This window comes from Dipodomys merriami, unplaced genomic scaffold (genome assembly GCF_024711535.1).
Source record: "Dipodomys merriami isolate MVZ:Mamm:240054 unplaced genomic scaffold, mDipMer1.0.p SCAF_4, whole genome shotgun sequence".
Classification (NCBI taxonomy): Eukaryota; Metazoa; Chordata; class Mammalia; order Rodentia; family Heteromyidae; genus Dipodomys; species Dipodomys merriami.
This window is the reverse complement of record NW_027205603.1, coordinates 94,961,710-94,975,130: the sequence shown is the minus strand read 5'-3', so window position 1 is coordinate 94,975,130 and position 13,421 is coordinate 94,961,710. Positions and strand designations below refer to the sequence as shown.

At 62.6% G+C, this 13,421-nt stretch overlaps 1 protein-coding gene across 2 annotated transcripts; it reads left to right on the top strand.

Moving 5' to 3' along the window:
* Nucleotides 1–5,008: 5,008 nt before the first annotated feature.
* Nucleotides 5,009–12,164, top strand: LOC138806068 (nuclear receptor-binding protein 2-like). 2 transcript variants are annotated; one of them, XM_069991584.1, is made up of 18 exons: nt 5,009–5,298; nt 5,491–5,613; nt 5,682–5,783; nt 5,880–5,969; nt 6,140–6,180; nt 6,273–6,367; nt 6,530–6,553; nt 6,626–6,709; nt 6,854–6,909; nt 6,986–7,081; nt 7,980–8,112; nt 8,207–8,309; nt 8,392–8,442; nt 8,516–8,651; nt 9,331–9,384; nt 9,463–9,526; nt 9,616–9,671; nt 11,798–12,164. In XM_069991584.1, exons 1-18 carry the CDS (start codon nt 5,176–5,178, stop codon nt 11,888–11,890), a joined length of 1,524 nt encoding a protein of 507 aa, XP_069847685.1. In that variant the 5' UTR covers nt 5,009–5,175; the 3' UTR covers nt 11,891–12,164. The 2 variants fall into 2 exon arrangements, with proteins under 2 accessions (XP_069847685.1, XP_069847686.1); XM_069991585.1 differs by lacking the exon at nt 11,798–12,164 and adding an exon at nt 10,040–11,622 and having other exon boundaries at nt 5,010–5,298.
* The last annotated feature ends 1,257 nt before the right edge of the window (nt 12,165–13,421 follow it).

The window sequence follows — 13,421 nt, the reverse complement described above, 5'->3', positions numbered from 1 at the left end:
GCCACTTCTGGCCTTTTTTTCTTTTTGCTTATGTGGTGCTGGGGAATGGAACCCAGGGCCTCATGCATGCAAGGCAAGCGCTCTACCACTGAGCCACCTTCCCAGCCCCAAAACTATGAATTCTTAACATGAAGAAAACATGAGGAAAACAGCAGTGTCAAGCCTTGGGAACTCAGAGCTCTGTCAGTGTGGTCTTCACAAGGCTGTGGTTCCATTGTGGGAGTCTAGGTCCTCACTCCTGGTCCCCACAGCACCCAGAGATCCTGTGGACCTGAAGTGGGCCATGGACACACTGCCATTGGTCAATTTCCTTTCCCCAGACTTGTTTGTTCTAGTACTAGGGACATTGAGTCGTTGTTGGCCAATCATTTGTGTGTTTCTGTAGCCTCCCGGGGCGCGCTGGACTCCGGTGCAGCCCTGCGTGGCCGACGGCGTCCTGGGCCAGGGCGCCTCCTGGTCAGGTTTGGACTGTGTGGCCACCTTCCAAGGCAGTCTTCCCCATGTCCATTCTCTTTCAAACTCCACCCCAGGCGCCACGAATCCCAAGAGCTGGGCCCAGGGTTGGGTGGCCACGTGCAGAGCAGAGGGGCCTCCTCCGGCAGGCCTGGGACAGTGCAAGGGACAGAGAGGCCGTTTCCTCATACTGTCCAGCTCAGAAGGGGACCGAGCGAGTTCTCTGGACTTGGGCTTCCCGTCCCACCGCAGGGCTGGGGCGACGCCGTCCTCAGGCCCAAGCTGTTGATGTGACAGGGAGCACGCAGCCCCGCAGATGCACCTGGCCTGGGTCTCTGAGCTCCGCCCCTCACCCGTCCAGCTGCCTCTGGGAGCCTCCAGCTGTATCCCGAGGAGGAGGAAGGCCAGGCCAGGGAGCCACACTCGGTGGGGCCTGGATTACAATTCCAACTTGACACATGGTGAGTGGAGGCCCGGGAGGCCCAGCCACTCAGGTTCCTGGGGCAGGCTGGGACATCAGGCACCGACTCCACAACAGGTCCTCAGTCAAGAGGCCCACACCAGCCGCGGGGGGGTCAGGAAGCTCGTGCCAGCCACAGCGGGCTGACGCCCAGGCAGGTGTGAGGTATCGAGTGCACGGGGGGATGTGGAGTCTGGGAGTGTGGGGGGGGGGGCACCGGGATTGTGGAATCTTTGTGGCCATCTGAAGACAGAGCTCAGAGTAGTCCCGGGTCTTCAGCAGGCTGAGACCGAAGGGTTGCTTAAGCCCAGGTTAAAGCTAACCTAGACAAACAGATGGGCCAAATTAAGTCCAGAATCACCCAGCACAGAATCAGGGGAACTAGAACCTACCAGGGTTTTGGTTTCCACTTGTGGGTTTGGTTTGGTTTTGTTTTGTTTCTGAGACAGCCTCCTCCTGTGTAGCTCAGGCTGCTGGGAGCGCAGGATTCCCGGCTGCAGTTCCGGCTGTTGGGCCTGTAGACACGGGCGGCCACGCTGGTCTTTCTTTTCCTCCTCAAAGTCTAGCCTCAGCCTGGCAAGCATCCTGCACTCCTAGTGCTAGGTGGTCCCGGTTACTCCACCAGGATTCTGACATCCACAGCCTTCATATGGTGTCCTACTGGGCGCTGGCGGCTCACACCGTAAGCTGCTGTTCAGTGGGCCTAGATCTGAGGATCACGGTCCTAAGTCCAACTGAACAGGAAAGCCTGTGAGAACCCTGTGGTTCTAATGAACCACCAGAAAAAAAGCCATAAATGCATCTGTGGCTCAAGTGGTAGAGCGCTCACCTTGAGAAGAAAAAAATGCTCCTCAGATGATATGACGCCATGTCAACTTTATTTTACCACTCTCTTGACAAAGTGCAATTTGATCTTTTTGACAAATTTTTGGCATGACTAAAACCATGAAGTCTAATATTCCTCAGGCGATTTGGTAACTATGGTGATGTTCCATCACAGAGGGCCTTCAACACAGGAGCAGCTGTCAAGAGCACCCCTGGCCTTCTGTTTAGACAATGCCATCTTCTGCCTCCACTTCACAACATTAAGAATGGTGACATCCCCCTGAAATCTCTCTTGAAACAATTGGTCATTTACATCCCATTGGTCCTTCTGAACACATGCTCACCGCCACCCAAACCTACCTCCCGCTCACCACGCTATGGAGGGACGGGTCCAAGAGGCCCTCACGGACTCTTGTCTGGCAGCAGCAGTTTCTTGCCACCTGGTCCCCCAGGGCAGACCACAACCTCCATGTTGGCTTCCTTAGAATGAGAACAAAGGGCAGGGTCGTGCCCTCCTCTCACAGGGGCTAGCCCCTTCCACTGCCGCCATCGCAGAAGCGAGTCTTCAAGTCCAGTCTCCCCATCCCCAGCAGGTGCTGCCTACCAGGCAGTAGGGCCACGGGGCAGACAGAGAATGGTGAGGGACCTCTAGGCGCCTCTCACTCCAGCTCCCCCCCCCCCCCGGCTTTTTCCTACCTGCGTCTGGGACACCTGCCCAAGCCCAGGAGCCAGCTGACCTTCCAGGTGTGACGGGGTCAGAAAGGCAGGAATGGAGAGAGCAAGTCACCCTCCTCCCCACACCAGTGGGAGGCTCCCAATGACCCTCAGGGAATATGAAGCCATGTGTCGTTGTTCTTCTTGTGAGTCTAGGCTTTAAACAACACAAATCTCTCCTAGCCTTCCTCAGCCATGGCGTGGGCAGGGCTGTAGGCTCTCCTCACCCCACAGTCACCGGTTCGTGCAGTGCACCCTCCGTCTCTGCCGCCCTCCGTCTCTGCCGTCTGGCGTGGGCTCCTCCTCTGTTCACCCTCCCTCCTTTCAAACAAGGCCATGTTCCCAGGTCCCAGGGCTGAGGATGCTGTCTCCTTAGATAACCCGCCTAGGCCTGCGCCCTGCCCACCCACGGAACTGGACAGTATGTTTGCGAGGGTCTGCTGTGTGCCAGGCCTTGTCTTGAAGGAGCAGACACCTGCCTGGAGCTCCAGGAGGAATCGGGACACAGAAGGAAGCCTTTGAGTACCACAAGCCACCATGGAGAAAGTGGAAGGCTAGGCTTGGGAGCGGGGTGCTGCCTGCCTGAGGGGTGACAGGTGACCAGGACCCAAGGGTGCGCTGGGAGCGCTGGCAGAGGAAGGCCTTGCTGTCATCCCTGGCCTGGTGGGCAGACAGCTGAGGCCCAGGCTGCGGGGCAGGCCACGGGGAAGGGCAGGGGAAGCAAGGCTGGGTGTCAGGCCAACTCTGAGGGCCTGGATTTGGTCCTCCAAGGAAGGGGAGGCCGGGCCGGCGTCCCAGCACAAGCCTGGGCTCTGGCGAGTCATTATTAGGGCTCCTAGGCCTCAGAAAGGCACGAGGGCGCAGGCTCCATTTGCCACGGCCAAGCAAAGGGCTGGCGATGCGAGCCCCCGCCGTGCCCTGGTTGTGGCACCGAGCAGGCGCGGACCCCACTCATGCTCGGACACTCGTGTGTGTGGCCCCGCAAAGACGACACCAATCACGCGGGGCGCGGAACCCGGCTCTGTGGACGCGCTGGGTTTCAGCCTCCCACCCTGCGGAGCCCATCCTCTTCCGGTGAGGAGAGGCCGGGCCAGCCGGGTGGCTCTGTGGGGGCGCGGGGCGCGGCGCGCGGGAGCGGGGGCGTAGGTGCTGGGGCTTGGGGCGACGGGGGGTCGTGGGGCGAGGGCGCAGGGGCGCGGACTCTGGGGCTGACGCTTGGGCAGGCCGGACACGTCGGGGGGAGCCAGGCATTCGGGCCGGTGAGTGCCCGCAGTGACGAACCCAAGCCCACCGCCCCATGCTGGCGCGGAGGGGGGCCGGGGCCGGGAGCTCGGGAGGGGGGCCCCGGGAGCTCGGGAGGGGGACCCCGGGAGCACGGGAGGGGGGCCAGGAGCTCGGGAGGGGAACCCCGGGAGCTCGGGAGGAGGGGCCGGGAGCTCGGGAGGGGGCCCCGGGAGCTCGGGAGGGGGCCCCGGGAGCTCGGGAGGGGGACCCCGGGAGCACGGGAGGGGGGCCCCCGGGAGCTCGGGAGGGGGACCCCGGGAGCTCGGGAGGAGGGACCGGGAGCTCGGGAGGGGAACCCCGGGAGCTCGGGAGGGGAGCCCCGGGAGCTCGGGAGGGGAGCCCCGGGAGCTCGGGAGGGGGACCCCGGGAGCTCGGGAGGGGAACCCCGGGAGCTCGGGAGGGGGACCCCGGGAGCTCGGGAGGGGGGCCGGGAGCTCGGGAGGGGGACCCCGGGAGCTCAGGAGGAGGGACCGGGAGCTCGGGAGGAGGGCCGGGAGCTCGGGAGGGGAGCCCCGGGAGCTCGGGAGGGGGGCCGGGAGCTCGGGAGGGGGACCCCGGGAGCTCGGGAGGGGGACCCCGGGAGCTCGGGAGGGGGGCCGGGAGCTCGGGAGGGGGACCCCGGGAGCTCGGGAGGGGGACCCCGGGAGCTCGGGAGGAGGGACCGGGAGCTCGGGAGTGGGGCCGGGAGCGCGGAGGGGGACCCCGGGAGCTCGGGAGGGGGGCCGGGAGCTCGGGAGGGGGACCCCGGGAGCTGGCGCGCACGGCGAGTCCCCCTTCGGGGCCCACGGGGCTCCCGCAGGAACGCGGCCGTCCCCCCTCCCGTTTGGACTCTGGGGGTTCACTGCCAGCGAGGCGGGGGCTCCGCCGGGCCCACCCGGGCGGAGACGGTGCGCCGCGGGCGCAGGGCTGGGTCGGTCCCGAAGGAGCCCCAAGAACCCCACCCCGCTGCCTGGGCGGGGCCTCTGCGAGAGGCGTGGCTTCACGAGGGGCGGTGCTCTAGTGGGCGTGGCTTCCCGAGCGGGTACCTTGTGATAGGTGTGGCCTGGGCGGTATGGGCGGGACTTGTGCGGATGGGCGGGGCCCTGGCGTCGAGCAGAGTCTGGGACTGGGGCGGGGCCTGGACGTCAGGGCGGGGCTTGGACAACCTGGGCAGACTGTGCGGCCGGGCCGGGGCGGGCCGGGCCGGGCCGGGCCGGGGCGGCCCTTCCCGGAGCGGAGCGGCGCTCCAGCCCCGCCCCCGAGGCGGCTCCGAAGGGGCGGGCCGGCTCCACCCCCAGTCCGCACCAGCCCGCACCGCCGACTCCCTGGCCGAGCCCGGGCTGGAGGCGGCGGCTCCGCGGGTTCCGGGCCGCGCGGCCGGGCGCGGGTCCAGCGCCGAAGGAGCCGAGCGGCGCCGGGCGGCGGATCGCGCGGAGGGCGGTGGCTGGGCCCGCCGAGCCATGGCGGCTCCGGAGCGGGCGCCGAGGCGGGGCCGCGAGCGGGAGCGGGAGGACGAGAGCGAGGACGAGAGCGACATCCTGGAGGAGAGCCCGTGCGGCCGCTGGCAGAAGCGGAGGGAGCAGGTGGGCGCCGAGGGGCCGCCGGGCCGCGGGGCCTGCGCCCGCTCCCGGCCCGCCGCCCGGGGCCAGCCCCTCTCCGGTGCCCCGGCCCCTCGAGGAGCGGGTCTGGGCCTGCGGCGCACACCGGGCCCGTGGGCGGGGGGCAGGGACCGCGTGCCCCACCCCGCCGCACACATACCCCGCTCCCACCGGCAGGTGAACCAGGGGAACATGCCCGGGATCCAGAGCACCTTCCTGGCCATGGACACGGAGGAGGGGGTGGAAGTGGTGTGGAATGAGCTCCACTTCGGCAACAGGAAGGCCTTCGCGGCCCACGAGGTGAGAATGGCTGCCCCTCCACCCCCGTGCCAGGCCGAAGGCGGCCAGGTGACCGTCCCCCTCCCCAGGAGAAGATCCAGACCATGTTCGAGCAGCTGGCGCTGGTGGACCACCCCAACATCGTGAAACTGCACAAGTACTGGCTGGACTCCTCCACGGCTCGTGCCAGGGTGAGCCGGGGCGCGTGTGAGGGGGCTGGGGGCTCCTGGGGCGCGGGGCCGTGGGCTGCCCCCTGAAACAGCAGAGCCCGCGCACCTGCCCCGCAGCTCATCTTCATCACCGAGTACGTGTCCTCGGGCAGCCTCAAGCAGTTCCTCAAAAAGACCAAGAAGAATCACAAGGCCATGAACACACGGGTATGGGGAGTGGGCCAGGAGGGGACCTGGGAGGTCTGGGACCAGGGCAGGGGCGGGGCAGTGGAGGGCTCAGGGCAGCTCGGGACAGGGCCAGGGCCAGGGCGGCAGGCAGGCTCCACAGGCCCAGCCGCGTCTGCACCCACCCAACGGAGCCATGCGTCCACCACCAGGCCTGGAAACGCTGGTGCACGCAGATCCTGTCGGCGCTCAGGTGAGTCCTGGGTTTGCTCGGCTTGTCCCAGTGGGCCTCATCTCTTCCCCGCCCTCTGACCTGGCACCTTCTCCTCCCCACCGCGTCCCCAGTTTTCTGCATGCCTGCAGCCCCCCCATTATCCACGGAAACCTGACCAGTGACACCATCTTCATTCAGCACAACGGCCTCATCAAGATCGGCTCCGGTGCTGGCAGGGCCGGGACAGGGGCAGGGGCAGGGGCAGGGGGGGGAGCGGGGGCAGGGGGCAGGGGTGGGGGTAGGTCTAGGGAATCTCAGGGAGCCTAGGGCAGAAGTGGTTGGTGACGCCGCCTGCTGACGTTCATCCTCTCTGCTGTGGCCTGAGCAGTGTGGTACAGGATCTTTTCCAATGGTGCGTGGGGCCTCTGGGGGGATCCCAGGGTGCGTGGGGAAGCGCTGTGCTCAGCCCCACGCTCTTCCCTAGTGCTCCCGGACGACCTCCGCAGCCCCATCAGGGCCGAGCGTGAGGAGCAACGGAACCTGCACTTCTTCCCTCCGGAGTACGGTGGTGAGTCTGGGGCGGACAGTCCAGGGTGGGCAGCCAGGGGCAGTGAGGCCAGGGGCAGTGAGGCCAGGGTGGGCAGTCCAGGGTGGCCCACGCCCCCTGCTCACACAGCCACCATTCCCACCTGCCCCCACCTCCCCCGTGCAGAGGTCAACGATGGGACGGCGGTGGACATCTTCTCCTTTGGGATGTGTGCCCTGGAGGTAGTAGCACCCCTCCCAGCCCTTTCCAGTGGGCTCTCCCCCACCTTACCTGTGCTCCATCCCGGCTGCACCCCAGATGGCTGTTCTGGAGATCCAGGCCAACGGGGACACCCGAGTCACAGAGGAGGCCATTGCTCGAGCCAGGCACTCGCTGAGTGACCCCAACATGCGGGTGAGTGCTCGTCCTGCCCTTGAGCCTGGCTCTAGGTGGCCAAGGAGGCCGGCGAGGTGCTTGGAGCAGGCTAAAGGGATTAGCCAATCAGGACAGCTAAGGGTGAGCCAGCTGCTGCCTGGAGGACCCTCTCCCCCCGCCCTCCCTCCCAGAGGAGGGCTCACTGGAGCTCATTGCTCCTGCCAGTCAAGGATTGTAGAGTGTGGCTGCTGAGCCCAGGCCCTAACTGTCCTCAAGGCCCTCGAGTCAGGGCCTGGCTGGGCTGCTAGTGTACTGCCTTCCCCTGTGTGCTCACCTGTGTGCTCAGCGGCATCCCTGAGGAAGGGAGGGCTGTGGGATTGGGGCTCTGGGGAAGGGAGGGGCTGTGGGATTGGGGCTCTGGGGAAGGGAGGGGCTGTGGGATTGGGGCTCTGGGGGAGGGAGGGCTGTGGGATTGGGGCTCTGGGGAAGGGAAGGGCTGTGGGATTGGGGCTCTGGGGGAGGGAGGGCTGTGGGATTGGGACTCTGGGGGAGGGAGGGCTGTGGGATTGGGGCTCTGGGGGAGGGAGGGCTGTGGGATTGGGGCTCTGGGGGAGGGAGGGCTGTGGGATTGGGGCTCTGGGGGAGGGAGGGCTGTGGGATTGGGGCTCTGGGGGAGGGAGGGCTGTGGGATTGGGGCTCTGGGGGAGGGAGGGCTGTGGGATTGGGGCTCTGGGGGAGGGAGGGCTGTGGGACTGGGGCTCTGGGGGAGAGAGGGGCTGTGGGATTGGGACTCTGGGGAAGGGAGTTTGGTGAGGACCAGGTTCTCAGGCCCAGCAAAGGGCAAATTACAGAGACCTGGGGTCCTCACAGCACCCCTTTCCCTCTCTATGGGTCTAGAGCCTCCACCCACCAACTGCTTCTCCTCTCCACACCCCAGGAGTTCATCCTGTCCTGCCTGGCCCGAGACCCCGCCCGCCGACCCTCTGCTCACAACCTCCTCTTCCACCGTGTGCTCTTTGAGGTGCACTCGCTGAAGCTGCTGGCCGCCCACTGCTTCATCCAGCACCAGTGTGAGGGGAGGCGGGCTGGGTGGGGGCGGGGCCCTGCAGGACCTGTGGGCTCGCCGCCTGAGGCCACCGCCCTATGCATTCCTACCGACCGCAGATCTCATGCCTGAAAATGTGGTGGAAGAAAAGACCAAAGCAATGGATCTGCACGCAGTGCTGGCAGAGATGCCTCAGCCCCACGGGCCCCCGACACAGTGGCGGTGAGGAGCCGGGCGGAGGCTCCCTGGCAGCTCCCCAGTGCCCCCCCACGCCCGCCCCTCATGTGTCTCCCACCTACGCCAGGTACTCGGAGGTCTCGTTCCTGGAGCTGGACAAGTTCTTAGAGGATGTCAGGTGAGCGCTGAAGGAGGCTGAGGCATGAACGCTGCCAGGCCCAGGCCCCAGACACCCTCTGCTGTGTCCCCAGGAATGGGATCTACCCGCTGATGAATTTCGCGGCTGCGAGGCCCCTAGGGCTGCCGCGTGTGTTAGTCCCGCCGCCGGAGGAAGCCCAGAAGGCCAAGACCCCCACACCAGAGCCCTTCGACTCAGAGACCAGGAAGGTGAGTCCTCACACCCTGCTGGCCCTCCTCCGGGCCACAGGTCAGGCCCACACTGACGCCACCAGGAGGGCTTAGGCCTTGAAAATCAAACTGGGACCCTTCTTTTCAGAGACCGCTTGCTCCCTAGCCAGATACCGGCCTATCCCTAGCAGTATCAACCTCATCTGTCAGATTTCACCCCTGAAGCCAGCTAATTCCTAATACCTGCATCTGGGACTTCCCCAAAACTCACCAGAACCCACATGTCCCCACACCCTCTCCTGCAAGGCATGGCCGGGCCCCCTCCCCTCCCGGTCCTGCCCACACCCCGTGGCTCCAGGGGCTTTGGCCTCCGTTGTGTTCCACTGCTACGGCCCTGAGCTAAGTCTTTTGTAGCCCTCACCTGGACCATGTGCCAGGCACCCTGTCTCCTTCCTCTCCACTCCCTCCCGTCCACAAGGCCCTGGCTTCACATCCCATCGTCCCCTGCGTGTCCAGTGTTCTGTGCCCGAGTGAAGCTCCCGTTCATCCCTCAGCGCCCAGGCCCGATGCCTCCTCGTGCAGGTTTGCCTCGTGCCCGGGCACAGGCAATAGGCTGGGCTCTCTGGGTGTTCTTGAAGACGTTGCCCGCTCACGCGCGGCCTCAGCTGTCCCCTCTGGCCTGGTTGCTGAGCTGCCCTCATGGTGGCCTTGCTCCCAGGTGGTCCAGATGCAGTGTAACCTGGAGAGGAGCAAGGACAAGGCGCGCTGGCATGTGAGCAGGGCCCTGGGCCGGGCCGGGCAGGCGGGCTGGGCCGCGCTGCCCGGCCCAACCACACTCTCCCGCCTCCAGCTCACGCTGCTTTTGGTGCTGGAGGACAGGCTGCACAGGCAGTTGACCTATGACCTGCTCCCAAGTAGGCTGGCCGGGGACACGGGTGGTGGCTGGGGCCCAGGCTGCCCAGTGCCGCCACCTCACGCACCCTCTGCCCCGTCCTTGCTGCAGCTGACAGCGCCCAGGACCTTGCGGCCGAGCTGGTGCACTACGGCTTCGTGCATGAGGTGGGCAGCAGGGGCAGGAGGGTGGGGGGTGGGGGGGGTGGGAGGGGCGCCCAGGACCCCGCGGCAGAGCTGGTGCACTACGGCTTCGTGCATGAGGTGGGCAGCAGGGGCAGGAGGGTGGGGGGTGGGGGGGGTGGGAGGGGCGCCCAGGACCCCGCGGCAGAGCTGGTGCACTACGGCTTCGTGCATGGGTGGGCAGCAGGGGCAGGAGGGTGGGGGGTGGGGGGGGGGGTGGGAGGGGCGCCCAGGACCCCGCGGCAGAGCTGGTGCACTACGGCTTCGTGCATGGGTGGGCGAGGTGGGCAGTGGGGGGGGCGGCCGCTTTCCGCCTTGCAGCCCCGTCTGCCACGCCTCGCTCCCCACTGTAGGACGACAGGGCGAAGCTGGCCGCTTTCCTGGAGAGCACGTTCCTCAAGTACCGGGGGACCCAGGCTTGACCCACACAGCCCTGGAAGCCCAGCGTGGTGCTGCGGCTCAGGGTGGCCCCACTTGGGAGAGGCTGGCGCCCCCCAGAGCTGCCCTCGGCTGGCTCTCCCCTGAGTGAATGAATCCTGGGCCTGCTGGTGGGCCCCGGGGTGGGGGTGGAGCGCAGCAGAGCCAGGGAGCATGGGTGAGGGGTGGAGGGAGGGTAGGGGTCAGCCCTGGACAGACCTCTGCCAGGGAGCCTGCCACATCTGGCAGGGAGAGCAGGCACCCACCATTGGCACAACAGACCCAGGCCGGGAACCCGGAGAGCAAGCTGTGACCCGGCCCGGTGCGAGTGCAGCGTTGAGCTGGGAGCCAGCTGGCCAGAGAAGCAGGATGGAGCCTGCAGTCAGCAAAACCCCGGGGCTCTGGGCAGACGGGCCCGAGCCCCGTCCCTGATCTTCCATTCACATCAGACTGCTTCCTGCACCCCACGGCTCCCCCGGAGGACAAGCGCCCCTCCCGCTCCCCGGCAGCTGTGGCCCAGGCCCCCCGGCTGCCTGTCTCTCGCACTCGGCTCCCGCTCCCCGGCAGCTGTGGCCCAGGCCCCCTGGCCGCCCGCGGGATGCTCACACCACCTTGGCTTCTGGCACTGCCTGTCTTCCAGTTTCCATCTTAGTTAAATAGTCAAGGTGTTTTAACTTGTATGCGTAAACTTCATGCATTCGACTCCCTTTTTAAGCATTTCAAATGTCAAACCAGGAAGGCTCACCACTGTACTACTTGTATATAGCTGCCGAACATCACAAACCTAGTGACTCAAGATAAACACACGCTTATGATGATTCTGTGGGTGGGAAGAACACCCAGGGTCCTACCAGACTAAATCAAGTGTTACGTTGACTTTCATCGTATGTCTTCTCAGAGGTTCTGGTGGAATCTACTTCCTGCTCATTCAAGTGCTGACAAAATTCACTTCCTGGCCATGGTAGGGCCCAGGTTTCTTAAGTCAACTGAAGGCCACTCTTAGCTTCTAGGCCCACCCACCATCTTGCTCCCTCCTTCCTCTACATCAAGGCCAGCAGCACCCAGTTGAATCCGCTGTAAACCTATCATCTCCATCTCCCGGAGGGAGGGTTCTCCCTGAGGATTCCTGTGATGAGATCAGGCCTACCCAATAACCCCTCTCAAGCTCTGTAAATCCACCACATCCACAAAGCACGCTCTACCCTGTAGATTAACGGCAACTGGTAATTCTGGTTAAGGAACTGACAATTTTTTTTTTTGGGGGGGGGTGTTCTGCTTACCACACCACCGTAACCAAAAGCCAGAATTAAAACTTGCAAAGCAGGCATATCAAATAAATGAACTAGAATGGATTTCAGGTTATCTTTAACATTCCAATAACTTTATAAACTTCTTCAGATCCTCCTACTTTCCAGTATGAAATTGTACATCTCATATAATGGGAATTCTGGGAGCTGGCTAGTCTTACACAGTTTCCATAAGCAATTGAAGCAGCGATTAAACGAGCTTGAAAGCACCAGCATTTCCAGTGCCGAACTTCGTTCAGTCTTTGTTGAGTTTCCTTTTAAGTGTTATCTTTCCGGAATTACATGTAAACTGTCTTAAAAGTGGAATCATCTTTTGGGGTCAATCGCTAAGAAATTTAGTCTGTTCTCTGATCATCCCCAAATTCAATTCTCCTATGTTTTCTTCAGGCACTTAGAATGTGTTTCTCAAAAACCACACTGCTAGCCGAGTGCTGGTGGCTCACGCCTGTCATCCTCGCTACTCAGGAGGCTGAGATCTGAGGATCATGGTTCAAAGTCAGCCCAAGCAAGAAAGTCCATGAGACTCTTATCTCCAATAAATCACTCAGAAAACTAAAAGTGCTGCTGTGGCTCAGGTGGTAGAGTGCTTGTCTTGAGCCGAAGAGCTTACGGACAACGCCCAGACCCAGAGTTCAAGCCCCATGACCACCACCACCAACAACAACAAAAAAAACACTGCTGCTTTAACCAAAAGCCCAAACCCAAACAAAAGAAAATTGCCAAGGCATACCAAATAAATTAACAATGAAAAGAATGTTTTAGTCTTGGGCTTTGTGGGGGATGGACAGCGGTGTCCGCAGTGCCATCTGCAGGGCTGGTCTGCCTCCCCAGCGAGCCTCTGCCTGCAGGGCCAGGTCACTGCCACCTGCGCATTATCCAGCTGCATTGTCATGGGTGTCCCCGGAGAACAAGGTGTCCTGTGTTGTATTTTCTCTCTTGCACAACTGTTGTATCCCTGGAGTGGATAATTTTTTTGACTTGGTTTTGTGTGTCTGCCATTCATCTTTAGATACTCTGAGAAATGGACCACCTCTCCATGCAATGGGCATAATCAAACAGTTTCTTGTTTTCCTGAGTCTCATCAAGTGAGCCCTGCGCCCCGCTGCCATCCTAGGATACTTTCCCTGGGTGCCCGGAGCCCATCCTGTTGTCTCTACACCCCATGCGTTCCTCTCATCCCTTTGAAGAGGGGCTGTCTTCTGAGAGGATACATGCAAAGTCATGGAGTCTGCCTGTTTGTCTTTGATGTGTGTGTGTGTAAAGATGCTGTACAGAGGGGTTACAGTTACATAAGGCAATGAATATATTACGTGTTGATCAGTTACTCCTTCCCTTCCCTTGTGGTCCCATTATCCCTCCCCATCCCCCACACCCCGCTTTTTTTTTTTTCCTCAAGGTGAGCGCTCTACCACTTGAGCCACAGTGCCACTTCTGGCTTTTTTCTGAGTGGTTTATTGGAGATAAGTCTTAAAGACTTTCTTACCTGGTCTGGCTTCAAGCCACATCCTCAGATCTCAATCTCCCGAGTAGCTAAGATTATAGGCACCGGCCACTGGTACCCTGCTGGATTTGCTTTCCTAGAGGTGTTATGGGGGTGAGAGGCTAGACTCCAGAACTGAACTGCTGCTTTCTGTGCTGTGGCTGGAGCCATGGCAGTAGGACCCACTGCAGAGGGCAGCTGCAACAGCGGTTATGAGCTCCAGGTGTGAGATGAAGCAAGACCGACAATCGAGGACCTGTGCCCAGTGCTCTTCATCTCTATCAAGTTGCCACCATGCGCAGGGCTCCCTCTAGCGGTGGTGGTGAGCCCCACCCCTCAGCCGTCCTGGCCCCGAGGCTGTGGCGTTCTGGCTGGTCCTAAGCCACAGAGACTAGCTTCTGTTTTCTTGCTACTTGGTTTTGCTGTTTTGCATTCTGGAAGGTCTCAAGTTCATCTTTCAAGCATATCTAATTGCTGACTCTTTTGGTGAAACTTTTCATTTGGAAAAACTCACTTGATGAGTATTCTTTA

Bases quoted from the DNA above. Each gene is read 5' to 3' on its own strand.
- LOC138806068 (XM_069991584.1), top strand. From the start codon at position 5,176: ATGGCGGCTCCGGAGCGGGCGCCGAGGCGGGGCCGCGAGCGGGAGCGG. The intron at 5,784-5,879 runs GTGAGCCGGGGC...CCTGCCCCGCAG, and splicing joins CCTCCACGGCTCGTGCCAGG to CTCATCTTCATCACCGAGTA. The intron at 8,310-8,391 runs GTGAGGAGCCGG...CACCTACGCCAG, and splicing joins GGGCCCCCGACACAGTGGCG to GTACTCGGAGGTCTCGTTCC.